General features: G+C 41.9%; 1 protein-coding gene across 2 annotated transcripts; it reads left to right on the forward strand.

Annotated features, from left to right (window-relative positions):
* Positions 1 to 144: 144 nt before the first annotated feature.
* Positions 145 to 27,086, forward strand: LOC110513298 (protein mono-ADP-ribosyltransferase PARP14). Of its 2 annotated transcripts, none has more exons than XM_090194236.1 (17): positions 145 to 484; positions 3,530 to 3,633; positions 10,732 to 10,765; positions 15,756 to 16,091; positions 16,214 to 16,438; positions 16,525 to 18,239; positions 19,900 to 20,130; positions 20,353 to 20,574; positions 20,737 to 20,812; positions 21,233 to 21,379; positions 22,263 to 22,325; positions 22,924 to 23,100; positions 23,335 to 23,607; positions 23,813 to 24,418; positions 24,738 to 24,877; positions 25,225 to 25,399; positions 25,681 to 27,086. In XM_090194236.1, the coding sequence occupies exons 1-17, from the start codon at positions 301 to 303 to the stop codon at positions 25,962 to 25,964; spliced, it is 4,992 nt and encodes a 1,663-aa protein (XP_090050362.1). In that variant the 5' UTR covers positions 145 to 300; the 3' UTR covers positions 25,965 to 27,086. The 2 variants fall into 2 exon arrangements, with proteins under 2 accessions (XP_090050362.1, XP_090050363.1); XM_090194237.1 differs by having other exon boundaries at positions 22,927 to 23,100.

Below are 27,086 nucleotides of genomic sequence, written 5' to 3' on the forward strand. Positions count from 1 at the left end.
CGGTGCCACGTTGAATGTCACTGAGCTCCTCAATACGGGCCATTCTACTGCCAATGATTGTCTATGAAGATTGCATGGCTGTGTGCTCGATTTTATTCACCTGTCAGCAACAGGTGTGGCTGGAAAAGCTGAATCCACTCATTTGAACGCGTGTCCACATACCTTTGGCCATGTGGTGTTTGAATGACTTGCGCTTTTGTAACATTTTGTTCTCATTATGAATAGAGCAAGAAGCGAAAGTGAAACTAGAACCAAGACACCCACCCTGCAGTAAATTTGTTCAGTTCGTGTCCAGCAGCAATGGCTGAATCATACTTATTTTCCGTGCTGGTTGAGCTCGAAGGAAACCCAGATATTCCTAAACTTAAAAACAAGTTGGTTAAATATTTTCAAAGTAAAAAGTCATCCAACGGCGGTGATTGTCTAGTTGAATATGAAATCTCAAAAGGACAAGGAGCAGTTGTGTGGTTCCGGACTGCAGAGGGTAAGTTATAAAAAGGCCAGTCATTTTTTCCACAAATTAGGTTATGATCTTTTATCATAGATATTCTAAATAATAATGGAAAATAAAAACTGTAGGGCATGACACTGTTCTTGTAAAACAAAAGTTTTTCATTACACACTAACATTTTGCACATGATTTCAAATAGAAAGTGAAACTGTATTTGCATGTTCTTTCTAGTTTCACTTTGAGCATACTTGGCAGACCTATACATCATGAGCTCAGCTTGTCTATCTTTAAGAAAACCATGATAAACCTGAAAAACAAGTTAAGATATTGTATAATGTTATATTGTTAATTAGTAAGCGAGCTGCTCTCTATTTTAATTGTATTTATTTACTTGCATGCCTCTTTGTTATTTCCTTTTAATATATGTTTATTTTGGGTCACGAACTCTGAACAAAAAATGATCTGCTTGAACTGGCCGATCAAGAAGGAGCTGGCTCAGGACCAATTTTCTAAAATATTTAATGAGATTAGAGAAGACATTAGGAGGGATCATAGACCATTCCTCGATATGGAGTCTTTCCAGATCCTTGATATCCTTCGTCTGTGCCTATGGACTGCCCTCTTCAATTCAAACCACTGGTTTTCAATAGGTTTGAAGTCTGGAGACTGAGATGGAATTCTAATTGGTCTACCACTGGCTAGGGTTGGGTTATAAACTACATCCTGTCTCTTTGTTCAAAGGAGAAACCATTGAGGACAGGGAATAATAAACATCTACCATCTGCTTCCCAGCATAACAACTATGATTTGATCTCTTTGAACAAACCTATTTTTCTCCCCCTGATTTGCTTTAGGGTCTGTGTTATTGAAGAATAACATCAACTCCTAACAGGGTTATGAAAAAATATGATCTTTGGCACTAAAATCACATTATGTAAATATACTGAATAAAACTATAAATGCAACATGCATCAATTTCAAAGATTTTACTGAGTCTCGGTTCATATAAAGAAATTACTCCATTTAAATAAATAAATTAGACCCTAATCTATGGATTTCACATGATTGGGAAAACAGATATGCATCTGTTGGTCACAGATACCTTAAAAAAAGGTAGGGGTGTGGATCAGAAAACCAGTCAGTATCTGGTGTGACCATCATTTGCCTCATGCAGTGCGACGCAGCTCCTTCGCATAGAGTTGATTGTGGAACGTGGAATGTTGTCCCACTCCTCTTCAATGGCTGTGTAGTTGTTGGATATTGTCAGGAACTGGAAAATCCTGTCGTACATGTCAATCCAGAGCATCCCAAACATGCTTAATGGGTGACATGTCTGGTGAGTATACAGGCCATGGAAGACCTGGGACATTTTCTCCTTCCAGGAATTGTGTACAGAACCTTGCATGGGGCTGTGCATTATCATGCTGAAACATGAAGGGATGGTGGCGGACGAATGGCAGGACAATGGGCCTCAGGGTCTCGTCACGGTGTCTCTGTGCATTCATATTACCATCAATAAAATGCAATTGTGTTCGTTGTCCGTAGCTTATGCCTGCCCATACCATAACCCAACCGCCACCGTGGGGCACTTTGTTCACAACGTTGACATCAGCAAACTGCTCACTCAAACAACGCCATATCTGCAGTCTGCGGTTATGAGGCTGGTTGGAGGTACTGCCAAATTTTCTAAAACGACCTTGGAGGCAGCTTATGATAAAGAAATTGACATTACATTCTCTGGCAATAGCTCTGCTGAACATTCCTGCAATCAGCATGCCAATTGCACGCTCACATCTGTGGCATTGTGTTGTGTGACAAAGCTGCACATTTTAGTGGCTTTTTATTGTCCCCAGCACAAGGTGCACCTGTGTAATGACCATGCTGTTTAAGCAGCTTTTTTGATAAGCCACATCTTTCAAGTGGATGGATTATATTGGCAGAGGAGAAATGCTCACTAACAGGATGTACAAAATATGATAGAGAAGCATTTTGGCATATGGAACATTTCTGGGATATTTTATTTCAGCTCGCGCAACATGGGACCAACACATTACATGGTACTTTCCAGTGAAGAATGTCCTTGTACTTGGTAACATTCATTATTAATAATAATAATAGATGTTATGAAATGGGGCGGAAGTTTAGTTTTAGGACATAGACAAGAAGACTACCACACACTCAGGTGACACTCAGGTCAACACTCAATCCCCAGGTGACAGCACCAACCAGGTCACAGGCTGTGCTCTGCCAAGAAGCCTAATAAGCATAACAGCTGGTAGCATCAAGATGATTGGCATTCTGTGGCCAGAGGCCTCTCGTCCAGCCAGTGTTGGTGTTGTTTTTTTGTTACTTACCCTCTTTAGTTTAGCCTCTTTGTTGTTTTGTTTTTATATGTCTTTGTTTTGGGGTCACCACTTTGAACTAACAATAATCCACTTGGATTTGCTGACCAAGAGGCTCTGAGGCAAGGTTGTTGTCTCCTGGGTACATGCATTCATCACCTGGTCGCATACGCTTACCTCTCATTTATGCACACACCAAATCAGGTTACAGACCATGTAGTTAGGCTTAATATTAATAATAATGACAATAATAATAATATAATTTCAATGCAATTATAGGTTGCATCCTTAATGGGTTAATACCATATACACAAAGATAGTGATCAATAAGACATATATTATTGAATTGTTTAATACAGACTATAATTCCCTTGTATAAACAGTGATAAAAAATCTTTCAAGATATCCCTCATTCTACATAATATTATAAACATGGGTAATACTATCTGTTGGATGACTCTGTCTTTGCATATAGAATGCTGTCTATGAATTTGAGAGGGGGTACATTTGGCCCCATTGCTCATCTTTATAACAAAGCAAGTGACATGGACACCATTTTGCTCTTTTTCAAATCTCAGAATGTCTTTAATCTGAGGGGAATTGCTACAAATTCCTCTCCCCTGAAGTAACAATTTGATATTATACTGAACAGTCCCACGTCTGTGATTTTTATTTACTAGTTTCAAACTTTGAAGCTTTAGTACAAGGCAAAAGTAATTTTCTTTTCCACACACAGTGAGGCAGATGGTTCTTGAAAAGCAAGAACACAAGATCAAGTTGGATCAAGGTGTGCTTAAACTGAATCTTCGTCTACCATCAGATGAGGTCACAATTGCACAGGTAAGCTTGGCCCCTCCCTGATAGTGGTTGCATTCCAGGCAGACAGTATTGCAGACATCATCTGCACAGTCAGGCATCAGATTGCTATATCATATGATGTGGTTACTGGATATGTTCATCCAAGATGGCGTAGCAGTGCAGATGTGTTTTGTTCATCCTCTCGTGTACTTGTGTATTTTTCGTCTTTTTTGTATATATTTCAATTTTATTTTCAATCTCTCTTCCATTTTAGTTCAATTATACCTTCCGGTAACCTGCCTCACCCAATGTGATTCGGAACCGCTATTATTTTTTATTTTTAGACCTTATAGCAAGAACCACCTAGCCATCAGAAGCTAACCAGCTAATTAGTGTGCAAGCTATTTAGTCATTGTTAACCGCTACTAGCGGGCTTTACCTGCTGCACAGATACCAGCCTTTTTTTTTGCCAGCATAATACTCGCCAGCCTACCAGTATCGGACTGTCTCTCCACTACAACGCCGGATTACTGCCGTAATCCCTGGACGATTACTCCTGATCTTCACAGCTAGCTAGCAACCTCCGAGTTACCCAGTACCGAAGCTATCCCTGAGGCCCACCTCACGGGCCTAATCAGTTGTTCACCTTTGGCCAGAGGCCTCTCGTCCAGCCAGTGTTGGTGTTGTTTTTTTGTTACTTACCCTCTTTAGTTTAGCCTCTTTGTTGTTTTGTTTTTATATATCTTTGTTTTGGGGTCACCACTTTGAACTAACAATAATCCACTTGGATTTGCTGACCAAGAGGCCAAGAAGGAGCTGGCTCTGAGGCAAGGTTGTTGTCTCCTGGGTACATGCATTCATCACCTGGTTGCATACGCAAAACACGGCTAGAACACACTACTACACCGGATCCTTGCCTTAAGCTCTGGACCTTGGCACCGGATCACCGCTGCTACCGAGTGGCTAAAGTGGCTAATGCCCCTGCCCCGAAGCTAGCACCAGTTAGCCGTGAGCAGGGCGCAAACTAAATTACTACAACACCTCTTTCGCCATCTGGCTTGGATCCTTTGTCAACACGGCGCCCCGCCGCACCACCACGACTGGTCTGCCGACGAATACTCCATCCGCTGTGCCTTCAACCGGCCTCCGTCCGACCTCGTAGCAGACGCTTCTACTAGCCCCGGGCTACTAACTTTAAACGCCTTGTCGCCCGCGTGCTAGCGACTACTCCACTGCTTCCCTGTTCCATCTATTGCTGCCCCCTGGACCCTGTGATCACTTATCTACGTAGCTGATGCCTGCTGGACTGTCCATTAATCACGGTACTCTATTCTGTTTATTTTTTGTTTATCTGTCGGCCCCAGCCGCAAACTCAGGCTCTTTGTGTAGTTAACCGACCCTCTCTGCCCAGTCATCGCCATTTTACCTGTTGTTTTTAGCTGATTAGCTGTTGTTGTCTCACCCGTTGTTGTCTTAGCTAGCTCTCCCAATCAACACCTGTGATTACTTTATGCCTCGCTGTATGTCTCTCTCAAATGTCAATATGCTTTGTATACTGTTGTTTAGGTTAGTTATCATTGTTTCAGTTTACAATGGAGCCCCTAGTTCACTCATCATACCTCTGATACCTCCTTTGTCCCACCTCACACACATTCGGTGATCTCACCCATTATAAACAGCATGTCCAGAGATACAACATCTCTTATCATCACTCAGTGCCTGGGCTTACCTCCGCTGTACCCGCACCCCCCCATAACCCTGTCTGCACATTATACCCTGAATCTATTCTACCACGCCCAGAAATCTGCTTCTTTTATTCTTTGTCCCCAACTCTCTAGGCGACCAGTTTTGATAGCCTTTAGCCGTACCCTCATCCTACTCCACCTCTGTTCCAAAGGTGATGTGGAGGTAAACCCAGGCCCTGCGTGTCCCCAGGCACCCTCATTTGTAGACTTCTGTGATCGAAAAAGCCTTGGTTTCATGCATGTCAACAGCAGAACCTGAATCCGTAAACATGGGCACCCTCATAGACATTATCCTGACCAACTTGCCCTCCAAATACACCTCCACTCCATTTTGTCCGGACCTCTGGCAGTCTCTATGGGGGTACCACAGGGTTCAATTCCCGGGCTGACTCTTTTCTGTGTATATCAATGATGTCGCTCTTGCTGCAGGCGATTTCCTGATCCACCTCTACGCAGACAATACCATTCTGTATACCTCTGGCCCCTCCTTGGACACTGTGCTAACTAACCTCCAAACGAGCTTCAATGCCATACAACATTCCTCCCGTGGCCTCCGACTGCTCTTAAACGCTAGTGAAACCAAATGCATGCTTTTCAACCGTTCACTGCCCGCACCCGCCCGACTAGCGTCACCACCCTGGACGGTTCCGACCTAAAAATATGTGGACAACTATAAATACTTAGGTGTCTGGTTAGACTGTAAACTCTCCTTCCAGGCTCATATTAAACATCTCCAATCCAAAATCAAATCTAGAATCGGCTTTCTATTTTGCAACAAAGCCTCCTTCACTCACTCCGCCAAATTTACCCTAGTAAAACTGACTATCCTACCGATCCTCGACTTCGGCGATGTCATCTACAAAATAGCTTCCAATACTCTACTCAGCAAACTGGATGCAATCTATCACAGTGCCATCTGTTTTGTTACCAAATCACCTTATACCACCCACCACTGCGACCTGTATGCTCTAGTCGGCTGGCCCTCACTACATATTCATCACCAGACCCACTGGCTCCAGGTCATCTACAAGTCTATGCTAGGTAAAGCTCCGCCTTATCTCAGTTCACTGGTCACGATAACAACACCCACCCGTAGCACACGTTCCAGCAGGTATATCTCACTGATCATCCCCAAAGCGAACACCTCATTTGGCCGCCTTTCCTTCCAGTTCTCTGCTGCCAGTGACTGGAACGAATTGCAAAAATAGCTGCAGATGGAGACTTATTTCCCTCACCAACTTTAAACATCAACTATCTGAGCAGCTAACCGATCGCTGCAGCTATACATAGCCCATCTGTAAATAGCCCACCCAATCTACCTACCTCATCCCCATACTGTTTTTATTTTATTTAATTATCTGCTACTTTGCACATCATCATCTGCTCATTTATCACTCCAGTGTTAATCTGCTAAATTATAATTATTCGCTCCTATGGCCTATTTATTTCCTACCTCCTAATGCCTATTGCACACATTGTATATAAACGTTATTGTTTTCCTACTGTGTCATTGACTTGTTTGTATTATTGGCTTGTTTCTTGTTTACTCCATGTGTAACTCTGTGCTTTATCTTGGCCAGGTCGCAGTTGTAAATGAGAGCTTGTTCTCAACCAGCCTACCTGGTTAAATAAAGGTGAAATAAAAAAGAAAGAAAATAAATGTTCAACACCTATCCAGGAGTTGTGTGATCTGATAGGCGTCTGCAAAGTCGTCACACTGGAATGCGGCCACTATTCAAGCATGCATTTCCGACCCTCTAACAGCTTCAAGGCCACATTCACTGCTGCTGTCTTTTGTTCTGAATCGTATATACAGTAGTGTGATATTGACAGTAAATGTGTTTTACTAAAGATTTGCTGGATTACATGTACAGTACCAGTCAAAAGTTTGGACACATACTCATTCAGGGTTTTTAGTTTTAATATTTTCTAACTGGGTAGAATAATAGTGAAGACATCAAAACTATGAAATAGCACATATGGAATCATGCAGTAACCAAAAAAGTGTTAAACAAATCCAAATATATATATTTGAGGTTCTTCAAATTAGCCACTCCTTGGACTTGATGACAGCTTTGCACACTCTTGGTATTCTATCACAACTCAGGATATGACCCATATGCAGACACAGGAGGTGGATAGTACAGTTCTCAGATACTTTATTATAATCACGGGGCAGGCAAAGGGCAGGTTGAGGACAGGCAGAGGTTCGTGATCAGGTCGGAGTCAGGCAGGTACAGAACGGCAGGCAGGCTCGGGGTCAGATCAAACAGAATGGTCAGAAGGGAAGAACTTGAGAAACGGGAAAGCATGCTGGTAAGAACCTGACGAGACAAACTGGCAACAGACAGAGAACACAGGTATAAATACACAAGGGATAATGGGACAGATGGGTGACACCTTGAGGGGGCTGGACACAAGCACAAAGACCGGCGAAACAGATCAGGGTGTGACACATTTTCTCAACCAACTGTCTTGAAGGAGTTCCCACATATGCTGAGCACTTGTTGGCTGCTTTTCATTCACTCTGCAGTCCAACTCATCCCAAACCATCTCAATTGGGTTGACTTCACGTGATTGTGGAGGCTAGGTCATCTGATGCAGGACTCCATCACTTTCCTTGGTCAAATAGCCCTTACACAGTCTGTTGAAAAACAACCAGATGGGATGGCGTATCGCTGCAGAATGCTGTGTGCCTTGAATTTAAAGAAAAATCACTGACAGTGTCACCAGCAAAACACCATCACACCTCCTCCTCCTTGCTTCACGGTGGGAACCACACATAAGGAGATTATCTGTTCAACTACTCCGTGTCTCACAAAGACACAGCAGTTGGATACAAAAATCTCAAATTTGGACCAAAGGACAGATTTCCACCAGTCTGGTGTCCATTGCTTGTGTTTTTTGGCCCAAGCAAGTCTCTTCTTTATATAGGCGTCCTTTTACTAGTGTTTTTGTTTTCAGCAATTCGACCATGAAGTCCTGATTAATGCCGTATGCAGTCTTCTCTGAACAGTTGATGTTGACATGTGTCTGTTACATTCATTTGGGCTGAAATCTGAGGTGCAGTTAACTCTAATGAACTTATTCTCTGCAGCAGAGGTAACTATGGGTCCTCCTTTCCTGTGGCGGACCTCATGAGAGCCAGTTTTATCATGGTGCCTGATGGTTTTTGTAACTGCACTTGAAGAAATCTTAAGTTCTTGAAATTTTCCAGATTGACTGACCTTCATGTCTTAAAGTAATGATGTGCTGTCATTTCTCTTTGCATATTTGAGCTGTTCTTGCCAATATGGACTAGGTATTTTACCAAATAGGGCTATCTTCTATATACACCTTAGTATTTGGTAGCATTGCCTTAAACAATTTCAACTTCAAACATTTAAATTTCAAACATTTCGGGTAGCCTTCCACAAGATTCCCACAACCAGTTGGGTGAATTTTGGCCCATTCCTCCTGACAGAGGTGGTGTAACTGAGTCAGGTTTGTAGGCCTCCTTGCTCGCACACGCTTTTTCAGATCTGCCCACACATTTTTCTATAGGATTGAGGTCAGGTCTTTGTGATGGCCACTCCACTACCTTGACTTTTTTGTCCTTAAGCCATTTTGCCACAACTTTGGAAGTATGCTTTAAATTCCTAACTGATGTCTTGAGATGTTGCGCCTTCTTCACCACGCTGTCTATGTGGGTGGACCATTTCAGTTTGTCTCAAAGCACTCCATGATGATGGAAGTGAGTGCTACGGGGCAATAGTCGTTTAGCTCAGTTACCTTAGCTAAACGACTTACCTTAGCCTTTTGGGAACAGGAACTTTGGTGGCACTCTTGAAGCATGTGGGAACAGCAGACTGGGACAGGGATTGATTGAATATGTCCGTAAACACACCAGCCAGCTGGCCTGCGCAAGCTTTGAGGATGCGGCTAGGGATGCTGTCTGGGCCGGCAGCCCTGCGAGGTTTAATACGTTTAAATGTTTTACTCACGTTGGCTGCAGGGAAGGAGAGCCCGCAAGTTTTGGTAGCGGGCTATGTCGGTGGCACTGTATTGTCCTCGAAGCGAGCAATGAAGTTGTTTAGTTTGTCTGGGAGCAAGACATCGGTGTCCGCGACGGGGCTTGTTTTCTTTTTGTAATCCGTGATTGACTGTAGACCCTGCCACATATGTCTCGTGTCTGAGTCGTTGAATTGCGACTGTACTTTGTCTCTATGTAACAGTAGAACTTTAGACAGTCCCCTCGCCCATACCCGGGCGCGAACCAGGGACCCTCTGCACACAACAGTCACCCACGAAGCATCATTACCCATCGCTCCACAAAAGCCACGGCCCTTGCAGAGCAAGGGGAACCACTACTTCAAGGTCTCCGAGCAAGTGATGTCACCGATTGAAACGCTATTTAGCGCGCACCACCGCTAACTAAGCTAGCCGTTTCACATCCGTTACATCTATACTGACACTTAACTTGTTGATTGCCTTGCAGAGGGAATAGCTACACTGTTTGTATTCAGTCATGTTTCCGGTCGCCTTGCCGTGATTAAAAGCAGTGGTTTGCGCTTTCATTTTTGTGCGAATGCTGCCATCAATCCACGGTTTCTGGTTGGGGAAGGTTTTAATAAAATCTTGGCTGATTTCTTTTGATTTTCCCATGATGTAAAGCAAAGAGGCACTGAGTTTGAAGGTAGGCCTTGAAATACATCCACAGGTACACCTCCAATTGACTCAAATTATGTCAATTAGCCTATCAGAAGCTTCTAAAGCCATGACATAATTTTCTGGAATTTTCCAAGCTGTTTAAAGGCACAGTCAACTTAGTGTATGTAAACTTCTGGCCCACTGGAATTGTGATACAGTGAAATAATCTCTGTAAACAATTGTTGGAAAAATTACTTGTCATGCACAAAGTAGATGTCCTAACCGACTTGCCAAAACTATAGTTTGATAACAAGAAATTTGTGGATTTGTTGAATAACGATTTTTAATGACTCCAACCTAAGTGTATGTAAACTTCCGACTTCAACTGTACCACCCGTACCTTGGCACAACACAACTTATTTGCTCAAACGCATTAAGAAGGAAAATATTCTCACAAATTGAAATGCATTCCAGGTGACTTCCTCATGAAGTTTGTTGAAAGAATGCCAAGAGTGTGCAAAACTGTCATCAATGCAAAGGATGGCTACTTCGAAGAATCTCATATAAAATATATTTTGATTTAACACTTTGAGTTACTACATGATTCCATATGTGTTATTTCATAGTTTTGATGTCTTCACTATTATTCTGCAATGTAGAAAATAGTAAAAATAAAGAAAAACCCTTGTCTGTCCAAACTTTTGACTGGTACTATATATTCTGTGGACAAGCCCCATCAAACTTAACACATGATTTTTATGTTTAGGAAATACCATCTGCTGTCAACTCAAGCAAACAACGTAAGTACAAAACATTTAACTTTAGGTCAATATGGAAGAGGGTTAGGGTTATTATAAATGATTGTATTATAAACTGGGTGGTTTGAGCCCTGAATGCTGACTGTTGAAAGCCGTGGTATATCAAACCATATACCACGGGTATGACAAAAAATGAAAAATAATTATGTTGGTAACCAGTTTATAATAGCAATAAGGCACCTCAGAGGTTTGTGGCTATTTCACGGCTAATGACTGTATCCAAGCAATCCCTTGTGTCAAGCTTAAGAACAATCCTTAGTCGTGGTATATTGGCCATATATTGGGGGCGGCAGGGTAGCCTAGTGGTTAGAGCATTGGACTAGTAACCGAAAGGTTGCAAGTTCAAATCCCCGAGCTTGAAAATAAGAATTTGTTCTTAACTGACTTACCTAGTAAAATAAAATAAAAATATATACCACACCTTGAGCCGTATTGCTTAATTAGAAATATGTGTTATTGCAAGAGAATGTCATCACCTTTTACAAATAATTAACATGGGATATTATGGGAGTGGTTGCCTTTCTGATATGCCTGTTGCCTTACTGATATGCCTGTTGGCTGGAATGTAAGGTCTGTCCACTTAGATTTTATATCAGTCAAAACAGATTGATCCAAGGGTTATTCAATAGATCTCATTCAACTTTGGACATATATACGGATGCCTAGTGTAATATTCATGCACACTGAAAGCATTTGGAAGTTCAGTCAACTTTAAAAAATCAAGGCAAACAGCCTTACTGAACTTTGTGGAAGGAAAAGTCTACAATAACACATTCCTGAGTTGTCTCAACACATTTGCCAAAGTTGAGAGAACTAGAAAATTATTTTGCAGCTGGTTCCATAGATCTTTTTAAAAGTTGACTCAACTTTTTATTTCAAGTCCTCTCAACTTTAAATATGTAAGGATATCATCAGCTTAACTATACATTTTAATTTCCATGAATGATGATATAGATGTTTTTCAACTATGGAAATTATTTTGACAGATGGCAGCAATATATATTTTTAGGAGGTTTTATAACAAGTATGTTAATGTTAGAGTCCCCTCTGACTCATCTCCCATTTCAGTCATGATTCAATTAATGGACCAGACATCTAGAACCTGTTTTAAACCAACATTCCACTCCATGTGCTCTGTGTCATTGCAAAACAATGAAACAACGTGTTGGGCATCTTTCTTTTGGTGTGTTTCAGAGTCAGTAGAAAGGCCTCTTTAGTGTCCTAAGTTTTCATAACTGTGATCTTAATTGCCTACCATCTGTTAGTGTCTTAACGACTGTTCCACAGGTGCATGTTCATGAATTGTTTATGGTTCATTGAACAAGCATGGGAAACAGTGTTTAAACCCTTTACAATGAAGACCTGTGAAGTTATTTGGATATTTACGATTTATCTTTGAAACACAGGGTCCTGAAAAAGAGACTTTTCTTTTTTTTCTGAGTTAATATATTGTGGTAAAATGTGAGGTGTTGGGTTGAGCGTGCAGAGATTGCCACAGAAATGGGAGGCTTTCTTCCGCAAAAACAACTTTACTAAAACAGAAAATGGTGTCGGTCTCTCCACATTCTCTCCCACGGTGTGTCACCATGCTCCTTTTATTTGGCCTCCACGGCTGGTTGGCACTTTCCTCTAATTACCTCCACTTAGAGCTGTCCATGTCGGGCTGCCCAGCTCCCGTATTCCCAGCAGAGGGAGCCAACGTCACCTCACGTACCTCCCCTCTATTACCATTTCTACCTCCCCTCTATTACCATCCCCCGGGGTAGACCTCCTGGTCGCTGTAAGGACAGGAACCAGCGGGTGACACGGTCATATGTGTCCTTACCTCTTGCCATCCACACAAGGGGGGCATGGTCAGTGATTAGGGTGAATTTTCTCCCAAGGAGGTAATACTTGAGGGTGTCCAGTGCCCACTTCACGGCGAGGCACTCCTTCTTGACAATAGAGTATTTATTCTCCCTCGAGAGGAGCTTCCTGTTGACATGCATGATGGGGTGCTCCTCACCTTCCTGCTCCTGGGACAAAACGGTCCCTACACGTGTGTCAGATGTGTCTATCTGGACCAGAAGGTTTTTTGAGAAGTCCAGTGTGACGAGTACCGGGTGCGAACATAGCGCATCCTTCAGGGTCTGGATGTCGCCTCTGTGTCCTTCATCCATCGCACTGTCTGGAGTAGTCGTGCCTTTTTTCAGTCTGTGAAGGGAGAAGCAATTGCGGCAAAGGTAGATACAAATCTACTGTAGTACCCTGCTGACCCCAGGAATGACCTCACCTGCCTCTTGGTTCGGGGGACCGGCCATCCCCTAATAGCAGCAATTTTATTTTTTTTCCTTGGGGTTTCACATTTCCCCTACCGATCTGATATCCCAGGTACTCCACCTCGGCGTAGCCAGGCTTGCACTTGTGGGGGTTCGCGGTCAGGCCTGCATCCCTTAGCGCATCAACCACGGCCTGTAACTTACAAAGAGGTGACTACCAACTGTCACTGTGCACAATGATGTCAGCCAGATAAGCAGCTGCGTACTCCATGTGCTGCCACAGGACACGGTCCATGAGTCGCTGAAAGGTCGCTCGTGCCCTGTGGAGCCCGAAAGGCAGAACCCGGTAGTGGAGAAGGTAGTCTTCTCCCAGGAGGTCGCTGCCAGTGGCACCTGCCAGTACCCCTTCGTCAGGTCCAAACACATATACAGTGGGGCAAAAAAAGTATTTAGTCAGCCACCAATTGTGCAAGTTCTCCCACTTAAAAATATGAGAGAGGCCTGTAATTTTCATCATAGGTACACTTCAACTATGACAGACAAAATAAGGAACGAAAATCCAGAAAATCACATTGTAGGATTTTTAATTTATTTATTTGCAAATTATGGTGGAAAATAAGTATTTGGTCACCTACAAACAAGCAAGATTTCTGTCTCTCACAGACCTGTAACTTCTTCTTTAAGAGGCTCCTCTGTCCTCTACTCGTTACCTGTATTAATGGCACCTGTTTGAACTTGTTATCAGTATAAAATACACGTGTCCACAACCTCAAACAGTCACACTCCAAACTCCACTATGGCCAAGACCAAAGAGCTGTCAAAGGACACCAGAAACAAAATTGTAGACCTGCACCAGGCTGGGAAGACTGAACCTGCAATAGGTAAGCAGCTTGGTTTGAAGAAATCAACTGTGGGAGCAATTATTAGGAAATGGAAGACATACAAGACCACTGATAATCTCCCTCGATCTGGGGCTCCACGCAAGATCTTACCCCGTGGGGTCAAAATGATCACAAGAACGGTGAGAAAAAATCCCAGAACCACACGGGGGGACCTAGTGAATGACCTGCAGAGAGCTGGGACCAAAGTAACAAAGCCTACCATCAGTAACACACTACGCCGCCAGGGACTCAAATCCTGCAGTACCAGACGTATCCCCCTGCTTAAGCCAGTACATGTCCAGGCCCGTCTGAAGTTTGCTAGAGAGCATTTGGATGATCCAGAAGAAGATTGGGAGAATGTCATATGGTCAGATGAAACCAAAATATAAATTTTTGGTAAAAACTCAACTCCTCGTGTTTGGAGGACAAAGAATGCTGAGTTGCATCCAAAGAACACCATACCTACTGTGAAGCATGGGGGTGGAAACATCATGCTTTGGGGCTGTTCTTCTGCAAAGGGACCAGGACGACTGATCCGTGTAAAGGAAAGAATGAATGGGGTCATGTATCGTGAGATTTTGAGTGAAAACCTCCTTCCATCAGCAAGGGCATTGAAGATGAAACGTGGCTGGATCTTTCACCAAACACACCGCCCGGGCAATGAAGGAGTGGCTTCGTAAGAAGAATTTCAAGGTCCTGGACTGGCCTAGCCAGTCTCCAGATCTCAACCCCATAGGAAATCTTTGGAGGGAGTTGAAAGTCCGTGTTGCCCAGCAACAGCCCCAAAACATCACTGCTCTAGAGGAGATCTGCATGGAGGAATGGGCCAAAATACCAGCAACAGTGTGTGAAAACCTTGTGAAGACTTACAGAAAACGTTTGACCTCTGTCATTGCCAACAAAGGGTATATAACAAAGTATTGAGATAAACTTTTGTTATTGACCAAATACTTATTTTCCACCATAATTTGCAAATACATTCATTAAAAATCTTACAATGTGATTTTCTGGATTTTTTTTCTCATTTTGTCTGTCATAGTTGAAGTGTACCTATGATGAAAATTACAGGCCTCTCTCATATTTTTAAGTGGGTGAACTTGCACAATTGGTGGCTGACTAAATACTTTTTTGCCCCACTGTAATTGTGGTCCCACTTTACTAATTAGTGTCCCATAATACCTAGGCCTATGTTACCTATACACATGGCAGTTACATAGGCAGGTAAAGTGTAATTTGGGCCTACATGGTGGGTGGCAGCATAGCCTAGTGGTTAGAGCGTTGGGAAATACATATAATTGTGGTCCCACTTAATTGTGGTCCCATTTAATCAAGGTTGCAAGTTCAAATCCCCGAGCTCACAAGGGAAAAATCTGTTGTTCTGCTTCTGAACAAGGAAGTTAACCCACTGTTCCTAGGCCATCATTGAAAATAAGAATTTGTTCTTAACTGACTTGCCTAGTTAAAAAAAAAAAAATTCACTATATGCACATTGTTATATAATACTTACAACCTTTATTGAGATTGTAATCACACAATCTTAACTTTTTATAGGTGCCGTGCTTAATCTGCAAAAACAACAAATTTATTATGGCTAACTTCATCTCATTTGGGAGAAAACCCAAAGTCATCTTGTTTGGGCAATATCAGATACAGCTACGGTAGCTACAACCATCTGTCATTAATATTGTTGTTGATATTCAAGTACAGCAATGCCACATCCTATTTCCATGTTTCCTTTTCCTACTGTCTGTCAGGTTTCCAGGGCTTAATGTTGCTATTTAACTGTGCCCACTTTTGTTTGTCCACATTGCATTGCTTACATTTCATCCTCAGCTGCTGTTGTTCCAAAAGACTTACCTGAGAGTGGGGATGGAGAAACGGCCTGTCCTGAGGACAGTGGGGATGGAGAAACGGCCTGTCCTGAGGACAGTGGGGATGGAGAAACAGCCTGTCCTGAGGACAGTGCAGCAACAGATAAGACAGAGCTGCAATCCACCTCAGCAGTATTGGGAAACATTCAGGAGAGTATGAACCAGGCATTTCTGGAGATGTTGGTAGAGAACATCATGAATTCCCAAACCTCAGCTTCTCCTACTGCATCACAGAGATTCAGTCTGGAAATCCTGCCTGACATCAGTATGGCTGTAGTGATTTTCCAAAATGTAAAAGGTAAACCATAAAACTGGGGGCTGGGGGTGGTGTAGTGTCACTGTTATTGTCACATCTTTGTTCAGTCATTGAAACCTAAGCAATATCTTAAGCGTATAATCTACCCTTTTCTTATTTGGCAGATACTGAGTACTTTATCTCAAACTGTATCAGCCACAAGATATTCAAGCAGAAAGAATTATCAGTAAAACTCCTGGAAATCACAGCAAAAGTGAAAGTTGAAAACATACCTCCAAATTACAGTTCAGACCATCTCCATCTCTACTATGAAAAAGAAGGTGAAGTTGTCGACATTGAAATGTGTGAAGAGGACCAATCCGCTGTCATCACTTTCCAAGATCCACACGGTAAATGGTCATTCTTATTCTCTATGTTGTGACAGAGTTTTCCATAATGCGGGATGATATATTGATAGATGTTTCTGTGTAATTAGCTGTTCACAGAGTCACAAAAAAGCACCACGATGAGAAGCAGCCTATCAAAGCTTTCCCATTTTATGAATCTCTGGGAACGGCCCTGTATGACAAAGATCAACCCACATTGAAACTCCCAGCTGCCTTCACTGAGAACATCGACCAGGCCATTTGGAGATACCTTTGTGACAAGCAAGAAGCTACTGCAACCATCAACAAGATTATGGCCGAAAACTTCTGCAAAGTAGACCTGCAACACCATACTGTCCTGTTAAGGCCCCTACCATCTCTACTCAAACAGAAAGATGTCAAAGCCAAGCATGTCTACCAGTGGAAGGACACTGTCAAGACTACCTTCACTCAAGCCTTGTCTAAATTCAAATCCTTGGAGCTGAATGTACAGGACTGTGCATGGGAGGAGTCTGAACAGGAGATCTGCAAGGCAATGTCTGGTGAGGCAGTGGTTGTAGTCCCTGATAAGGCCAAAGGTGCACTCATAGTGGTGGGCTTGGTAGATGAAGTGGATAGGCTCAGTCAGTCACTAAAGGAAATCATGGACAAGATTGCCAAAATAATTGAGAGGGAGAAGACTAGCAAGACAGAGGAGCTCCACCTAGCTCCATCTATCTACCATGTCATTTCTCAAGATGGTCTGCAAGGCAAGATTGCAGGTGAATACCCAGAACTGAAGATGGCATACAACCGTGAGAGCCAGAATGTGATCTTAACAGGCTTAATGCAAGAGGTGTGGGGTGCTAATAGGAAGATTATAGATGGGGTGTCGGCACTGAAACGGAAGAAGGTGGAAGTGAGCAACTATGTCCTTGAGTTTCTGCAGGAGGAAGACCAAGAAAAGCTTAGCAACTCTCTTTTCACGTCACAGAGTGTTAATGCAGCACTAGAAATAGATAGAAATGGCTTGGAGCTCCTGGCTGTCTCAGACCTGGCCTTGAGTGAAGCAAAACGCCAACTTGAAAAATGTTTGGTTTCCAAGTACATAGATGTTGAAGACTCCAATGTCCTGGAGATGTCAGGGTGGAAGGACCTTACCTCCCGTTTGGAAAAAACATACAACATTTTGTCTAGGACTTTCATGGTGAAGACGTCTGGTGTCCATCCAAATATAAAAGTGGTAGTGGCTGGCAATATGGACATTGTCAATTCAGTGCAAAAGGAACTTGGTGGCTTCTTATTTCAAAATGCTCCAGTTGATGAAATTCTTCAGATTAAGTCAAACGCCATTGTCAAATTCATCCAAGAAAAAGAGAGTGCTTGGTCCGATATAGTCAAAGGTGGAGTAAAGGTTTCTTTCAAGGATGAGGCCATTTGCTTTAGTGGCATCAGGGTTCATGTCTCTGACTGCCTGACCTTATTTAAAGACCTGGTATCATCAACATACTTTGATACTTTACAAGTCCCCGAACCTGGAGCAAAGAAGTTCTTCCAGGACGAGGAGGCCATGTATGTTGAAGCCGTTAAAATGAAGACAGCTTGTGTAGTCCAGCTGGTGGATGAGATGCATCTGGTGAGCAATGACAAGACAGTCCAGGCTATGGAGGAAATGGTGCCAAAAGAGTTTGGGAACCATGGGGGAAATAATCTGCAACAGCATCTGGCCATATCCACAGAGACCCAGCATTATAGATGGGAGCAGAGCACAAATGGGTCAGAGAGAGCGCAGACCAAAGAGGGGCTGACCATCACACTGATGAAAGGAAACATCCAAGATGCTTTGGTAAAATGTTATCATTATGTCTTTGCTCTCTTATAAATGTCAGTCTTACTAAAATCAAATCAGATAATTATTTTGAATAGTCTGGTATAGTTTACCTTAGGTATCATACATGTATTCAGAACCCTTGACTTTTTCCACATTTTGTTGTTACAAGCTTATTCTAAAATTGATTAAATATTTGTTTCCCTCATCAATCTATACACAATATCCCATAATGACAAAACAAAACAGGTTTTTAGAATTTTTTTCAAATGTCTAAATAAATATATAAATATATCACATTTACATAAGTATTCAGACCCTTTACTCAGTACTTTGTTGAAGCACATTTGGCAGCGATTTTTGGGTATGACGCTACAAGCTTGGCACGCCTGTATTTGGGGAGTTTCTCCCATTTCTTCTCTGCAGATCCTCTCAAGCTCTGTCAGGTTGGATGGGGAGTGATGCTGCACAGCTATTTTAAGGTCTCAGAGATGTCAGATCGGTACAGGCTCTGGCTGGGCCACTCAAGGACATTCAGAGACGTGTCCCAAAGCCACTCCTGCGAAGTCTTGGCTGTGTGCTTAGGGTCGTTCCTGTTGGAAGGTGAACCTTGGCCCCAGCCCCAGAGTTCTTGAGCGCTCTGGATCAGGTTTTCATCAAGGATCTCTCTGTACTTTGCTCCGTTCATCTTTCCCTCGATCCTGACTAGTCTCCCAGTCCCTGCCGCTGAGAAACATCCCCACAGCATGATGCTGCCACCACCATGCTTCACCGTAGGGATGGTGCCAGGTTTCTTCAAGATGTGACACTTGGCATTCAGGCCAAATAGTTCAATTATGGTTTCATGAGACCAGATAGTCTTGTTTCTCATGGTCAGAGTCCTTTAGGTGCCTTTTGGAAAACTCCAAGCGGGCTGTCATGTGCCTTTTACTGAGGAGTGGCTTCCGTCTGGCCAGTCGACTATAAAGGCCTGATTGGTGGAGTGCTGCAGAGATGGTTGTCCTTCTGGAAGATTCTCCCATCCCCACAAAGGAACTCTGGAGCTCTGTCCAGAGAGACCATCTCCCCAATCTCCCCAGATTGCTCAGTTTGCCGGGGGCGGCCAGCTCTAAGAAGAGTCTTGGTGGTTCCCAACTTCATTAATTTAAGAATGATGGAGGCCACTGTGTTCTTGGGGACCTTCAATGTTGCAGACATTTGTCGGTACCCTTCCCCAGATCTGTACCTCGACACAATCCTGTCTCGGAGCTCTACGGACAATTCCTTCGAACTCATGGCTTGGTATTTGCTCTGACATGCACTGTCAACTTTGGGACCTTATATAGGCAAGTGAGTGCCTTTCCTATTCAATTGAATTTACCACAGCTGCACTCCAATCAAATTGTAGAAGCATCTCAACGCTGATCAATGGAAACAAAATGCACCTGTGCTCAATGTAAAATCTCAAAGCGAAGGGTCTGAATACTTATGTAAATAAGGTATTTCTGTTTTTTATTTTTAATAAATGTGCAAACATTTCTAAAAAGCTGTTTTTCTCTTTGTCATTATGAGGTATTGTTTGTAGATTGATGAGGGAAAATGTTAATTTGTTACATTTTAGAATAAGGCTGTAACGTAATGAATTGTTGAAAAAGTCAAGGTGTCTGAATACTTTCCAAATGCACTGTATCTGTTACAGACTGAGGTTGTTGTGAATACAGTCGGTAATGACCTGATACTGGATAGTGGAGCAGTCTCCACTGCACTCCTTAATGCTGCTGGCCCCGAACTTCAGGAACTGATAAACCAACATGCCACTGCTGGCAAGGTTGGGGAAGTCATCATCACCAAAGGCTGCAACCTCAAAAGCAAGCTGGTCTTTCATACAATTGCTCCTAGATGGAGTAATGGACAAGGAGCAACACAGAAGGTAGAATGCTGTCTAACTCTGTCTACCTTTACTGAAACATTTACTGGAAAACCATGTGTTGTTCCTCAACTGAGAACTAAAATGAATATTTGTATTTCACATACCATGCCAATACAATGTAAACACACAATACTATACAAACATGCTCAATGAAATTACAAAGATTTAAACAACTTTGCAGCAATTCCTTTATGAAAAACATGTTTACCTGACATCTTGCAGACATTGAGTGAGATCGTAAAGAAGTGCTTGGTTCTGGCGGAGCAGCAGCAACTAATGTCAGTGGCCTTCCCCGCCATCGGCACAGGAAACCTGGGCTTCCCCAGAGACCTGGTGGCCTCTCTGATGCTGGATAAAGTCCTCAAATTCAGCAGTAAGATGAACCCCAAGCATTTGAAGGAGGTGGTGTTCATCCTCCACCCAAGTGATGTTTCGACTTTCAAGGTATAAGGCCAAACTGAGTGACTTGAAATATACACAAATCACGTTTAGAGTGCGTTTGATAACCAGGTGGTAATCAAATAAGTCATATGTGAATGCAGTTGAATTGGTCAAACGGTATTGCATTGAATTAGTATTTTTAAACGTTCTCTGTTTCCCTGTCAGGCTTTCACTGACGAATTTAACAAAAGGTTCATGACCCAGTCTGCAATTTCAAAGGGCTCAGCATCCACTCAACAAGGTAAAGGTGCAGCTCATATAATCCTCATAACAAGGGAGGATTTGCAGCTCTTAGCATTCAAACCTTGTAATTTACCAATTTGAGCGTGATGGTACGGAGCAATCTTAGCTTACCCTCAGTTTAGGAGATGACCATGCAGCTGGTCATTTGAAATGGGTTATCCCAGTCAATGAGTTTGGTTTGTGTGCACGCATCTTTTCTCAGAGTTGTAGAAGTGTCTACAGAGCTGAAAGCTTCTTAATGTTTAAATTCCAATAATTCAGTTGACTTTCGATATAAACACCAAGGTATTTCACTGTCTGACACAATGCCAACTTTCTCCTCCTTGATTTTTATCAGGAGGAGCTTGTTCTTTTCTGTCTAAGATGATTTATCTGCTATTATTTATCAGCTTGTACACCACTTATTTCCTACTGGTAGGTCTTTTCTCTAAGGTCACATCAAGCTCAGGGATGCATGAGACAAAGATGGGAGGGGTGGTTATACAGGTCGTCACAGGAGACATAACCAAAGAGACTACTGATGTCATCGTCAACTCCACCAATAAGACCTTCAACCTTAAGACAGGTACATCCAACCTTACCTCTGTCTCACCTGAGGTTCCATGTTTTAGGTTAAACGTTCAACAACAACAGCAGTTTTATTGGTTTTATCAGTAGGTTTTATTGGGGGATTTAGTATGCGTGGGATTCAGCAAGTCATTATTTGTGTCACCTCCCACTGGGCTCACACTGGTTGAATCAACGTTGTTTCTACGTCCATTAAATTACAACCAACATGGAATAGACGTTGACTTAACTTCTGTGCCCAGTAGGCTGTAATGTGCAACAATGTAGTTTATCTTAATGAGCCGTGTTAGTAATTGAGAATGAAGTCTCTCACACTTTTTTGGGACATTAGCCTAGAGATGGTTTAAGTTCAAATCAGCAAACTGTTCAACTGACTCTCAACAAACTGTTTAACTGACTATCAACTAACCTTAACCCTAAGTTGTTGCATATCTGCAGAGTTGCAGTTGATTGTTTGGTGATGGTAAAACTATCTATAGGGGATCATTCAAAAAAAACATTCAAAAAAAAGTGGGACCAAAATGTTTTTTTCCAATAACAACCTGGATGGTCAAGAGGAGAAGACACCAAGATATGTGACTCCAAAAGACAAGCTTGAATAACCTATCTTAATAATAATGTGATTTTCCAATAACAACCTGGATGGTCAAGAGGAGAAGACACCAAGATATGTGACTCCAAAAGACAAGCTTGAATAACCCTATCTTAATAATGATGTGATTTTCCAAATAATTGGCACTGCATACACAGTGTATTTGGTCATTGTAGCAAAATGTAGTGTAGCATCCCTTAGCTAGGAAAGATACGTCATGTATGCAGTCAAGACCGATACATGCAGAGGTGTGTACTTTTAAAAACATTCTTCTCTTATTCTTCTCCAGGGGTGTCGAAAGCCATTCTGGATGCGGCTGGTCCAACTGTTGAGGCAGAATGTCAACAACTCAGTAAAACCAGTTATAATGCTGTCACTTTATTTAGTTTAAGAACTTCTATCCCTGAATCTCTGCATATGAATGTGACCCTGTTGCAAAATTGTGACTGACCGGCTCAAATCGGTCTTGTGTAGCAAAATTTGAAATTCTTTTTTTTACATTGGTAAAAAAGTGGAGACTCAAAACTACAAAATGTTATATCATACACTGCATTTTTTAGGAACAATGGGAAAGTAATTCTGCTTTGAATGTTGATAAACTTGTAAACTCACTTTTGAGAAAAGGGCCGTTGAATATTTTGGCACCTACAGGAGAGCTCTCCTTTGTCTACACCCATTGGGTTATGGTATACTTCCAATTTTAGAAATTAATTTGCACTGCCGCTTATATGCTGGTCTGGGAAATGCTTGTCCCCTTATGAAATTCAAAACATACCCTTATTTTTCTTAAATTACATACACATAAGTATATCTAAATATGCAATTAAGGGATAGTGCAAGATTCTCGCAGTTAGGCTGTTTTTCTACTTACCGAGAGCAAGGTGAAGTCTTTGTCTCTGCGTGCAGTATGAAGTATGTGTAAATAAATAACCCATCAACTTTATTTCCAGCAGCCCAACCTATAAAAGATATGATTTTGACTGAGCCAGGCAACCTGCAGAGTAAGAAGATCCTTCACCTGGTTGGCATCAGTGACCCTCAGAACATCCAGGAGTGTGTCAAGGATGCACTTAAAATGTGCGCAAGGAAAGACTTCACATCCATCTCATTTCCTGCTCTCGGCACAGGTGAGTCACACAACCAGAGAACACGACTGACCGTATACAGAGTATAGGAGAAATATCAAATAACATTGATATTGCATTTGTTAGACAGAATAACACTTGACTTAAAGCCTAATATTATTATTTTTGTTCTAAGCATGTATGGACATTTATAAAGTCGTGTTATATTGAATCCCAATTCTAATTCAAACAGTCACAATTTCCATTTGAATTCCAATTCAAATATACTTTTTTAAGGCCAAGGCAATGTACAGGTGAGCCAGGTGGCAGACGCCATGTTCGATGCGCTAGTGGAAGTGGTGGCCAAGAAGTCAGTGAACACCTTGAGGCTGGTCCGGATTGTCATCTTTCAGACTGCCATGCTGACTGAATTTTACAACAGTATGCTGAAGAAGGAAAACACAGATGTTCAGGAAGAGGAGGACACTGATGCACAGGAGGCGGTCACTGACCTTCAAGATGAAGGCAGTCTGTTTAAAGCCTTTGAAAACATTGGCACCAGAATAAAATGTATGGGATGCCTTTATTAACTTGAGTATATATAGTATATAACATGTTTAAATTCGCTAGGTGTCTTCGTTATTACATGATAACTGAAACACTTTCAATGTCAATTTGTTCATTTTTTTTGTTTACAGAATTTTTTTACAGAAAGAGTTTTAGATAAACAGCTGCATTAACTGGGACTTATTACAATCTGTTCATATTCTTACAGCAATTTTCATTAGGAGTAAAGGTAATAAGCCACAAAAGCCTGAGAGATTTGTCTTCATGGATAAAGAAGTGGATCCGGCTTGCTTCCACATCTGTGGGGATTCTCAGGCTAAAGTAGATGAAGCCAAGCAGTGGGTCAAGGACCTGATCTTGAAGGAGCAAGACAGCTCCATCATCACTGACGATGCCATCATCAACTTAACCACTTCTGACCGCCAGCGCATTAGTAACATGATCAACACCATGGGAGTGAGAGTGGAACAGGAGTCATCTCAAGACAAGCTGACTATAGAGGGCATCACCAAAGACGTGCTCAAAGTTACTAATGAAATCCAGAAGATGCTCCAAAGGATCCGTAGTGAAGAGGAACTCAGTAGGAGTGCTGAGCTAGCCAGCACCGTGGTGGAATGGCAGTACCAGCAGCAGGGAGGGCAGTACCAAAGCTTTGACCTCATCCATAACTTCCGTCTGGAGCAGGCAAATGAGACCAAGAAGCAGCATGTGGAGGTCACTATCCAAGGTCGGATGTACAAGGTCACCCTGCCAAATGGGCCTGCGACAGATAACCATGGCAACAGCCTCGATATCAGACGCATTGACAAAGCAGGTACCTATCCTTTTGGCCTTCCATGTAAACTTGAACAACAATTTTCAAGAAATCAATGCACCACATTCACATTCTCTAAAGCGTTCTCTTGGGAGTTTATGATTGGCCAAGATTGATATTGATGCATGTGAATTCCAATAACTTTTATTTTGATATTGCTTGCTCATTATCTATGGTCCTCTTGGTTGGGAGTAAGCCATTCATACACATGAGGATAGCATTCCCACTGTTGTATTCCCATTATAGTACTAACAAGAATTTACAACAATGTAAAGCCTGTGTGTTTGTCTGACCTTCGTTATTCAACCGTATTCTCCAGCTCATGACAGTCTTCCTCAGTATTGGGATACCATGCCAGACAACTATTTATGCCAGTCCTTCCCCATCCAGCCAGGAACCTCTGAGCATGATGAGGTCCTAGGCCTGTTTCAGGCCACTTGCCAAAACAGCGTTCTAAAGGTATCTATCTCTGCTGCTAAATGTATTTCAATACAAGTTAAATGAAGAGGTGCAATTAAAAAAGACACAACACTCAGATCTCTCCATTGTTATATCACCAAGAATCACACACTCCCTTTCAATTCCACCCCTGGTTACATACACATTCTTGCTGGGCCTGCCAAATGGAATGGTTACAGTTGTTATAATGTAATCAATTGGCCATGTTCTTAATGGAATGAGTTGTGCTTTTTAATCCAGATCTAGGCTTAATCTGGGTTTTGAAAACCGGTCATATTAGAGTAGGACATCTAGCTGTATTGACAGTCTTTTTGCATATGAATGTGTGGTTTTCCCCCTTCCTTCAGATTGAGAGGATCCAGAACCCAAGCCTGTGGAGGAATCTACAGATCAAGAAACAAGAAATGGATTCCAAGAACTGTCACCAGAACAATGAGAAGAGGCTGTTCCATGGAACTTGCCCCCTAATCATAGATACAATTAACGCAAACGGGTTCAATCGGAGCTACGCTGGGAAAAATGGTAAGATGTACAAAATGACAAACACCAGAGTTATAAAGTAGTGCCAAAAACCTCCGTTTTTATATGGGTATTACAAAATCAGATCAAATGATCAACAGGTATGAGTATTAGGAAAGTGTACTCATTTTGGTTTTGCCACTAACGTAGCAACTACATCTGTAAGACTCACCAACGAAAGTTAGGCTAAAATAACAAACACTAGTTAGCCAGCTAGCTAAGTTCTCTGACCCCTCCTACCACTCAGCAGAAGTCTATGATAATAATGTCATCACTTTTTGCAGCGGCAGTGTATGGAAACGGCACCTACTTTGCAGTTGAAGCCAGCTACTCTGCCGATGACACATACTCAGTCCCAGATTCCCAAGGGCAGAAGCACATGTACCTGTGCCATGTTCTGACCGGAGATTTCACAGAAGGACAACAAGATATGATTGCGCCTCCAGCTAAAAGCAAATCAACTACTCAACTCTATGACAGCGTGACAGACGACCCAACAGCGCCATCCATGTTTATTGTATTCAACGACATTCAGGCTTATCCTGCATACTTGATCACTTTCATCTAGACAATTAAAGGAGCATTTACTATCTTACTATCTTATCTTATCTTATCTTAAAGTATAACTTTTCATATGCTTCTTTAAAAATGTTAGGCTTTCTCTATGGTTATAGTTATCTCTTTTACAGATTATTATATAGCAAATCAAGATTACTTTTTTCTCAATAAATCAGGGTTCACCTTGTTTACTTACAGTTTTGGTTTATGTACAGTATGTGCATTTTCAGAATGCTTAGTACAAAAATCTAAATAGATAATTTTTAAAAAGCTGTTTTAAGACTCTAAGCACATTTTCAATTGACTAAGTACAACACACAAAATCGTAGTAACTTTTTTGCCAAACTTAATCAGTTTAATCTATAATACATGTTCATAAGGTAATTACTCTTCGCAATGCTCAAATTTCTTGATATGATTGTCTTCTAATTTATTAAAACACAGTTTACTATTACTTAGTCTGACTGTTCTCACTTGATAATCACTTAACCGTTTGGTAAACCTATAGATTTTAAACTGGTTTGTCTTCTACAGACTTTGAGAACTACATAATGAGAATGTAGGTTTGTAAAGTAGAAACACATGAAGCATGATATATTGTAATGGACCGTAAGTAAGCATTTCACTGTTAGTCTACACCTGTTAACGAAGCATGTGACAAATAGCATTTGATTTGAAGTACTATTATGATGATGACTATAAGGATTTTACTTCACAGTAAATTTGACAAAATCTGATATTGACAAGATCAGAGATGTACTGTATTTAACAAATGCATCCTCTCATACCATCCTTTCATACCACTTGTCATGACTGTCCTGATCAGGTCAGGTTACAGGAGACCACCACCCTACAGATTATCTCTCAACCCCAACAGAGGAGGAGAGATCTAGGGGTCTGAAGATGTGGGGGTTTTATGACCCCTCACGCCCCTAGTAAATCTTAGACCACACAACATTCTTGTGTCCCCTCAATATGGAGAACCAGTCTCAACGTTAAACATGAAATAAAGGGACTTTGGAACAATGGTTTCCGTCAGGCACAATGGTGGTCATGACAATATATGGAATATGAAAATGTATGTCATTTTTGTTTTGTTATTAAAGGTTAATAGATTACGTTATTACGAAAA

This window comes from Oncorhynchus mykiss, chromosome 12 (genome assembly GCF_057628025.1).
Source record: "Oncorhynchus mykiss isolate SJ-2025 chromosome 12, ASM5762802v1, whole genome shotgun sequence".
NCBI lineage: Eukaryota > Metazoa > Chordata > Actinopteri > Salmoniformes > Salmonidae > Oncorhynchus > Oncorhynchus mykiss.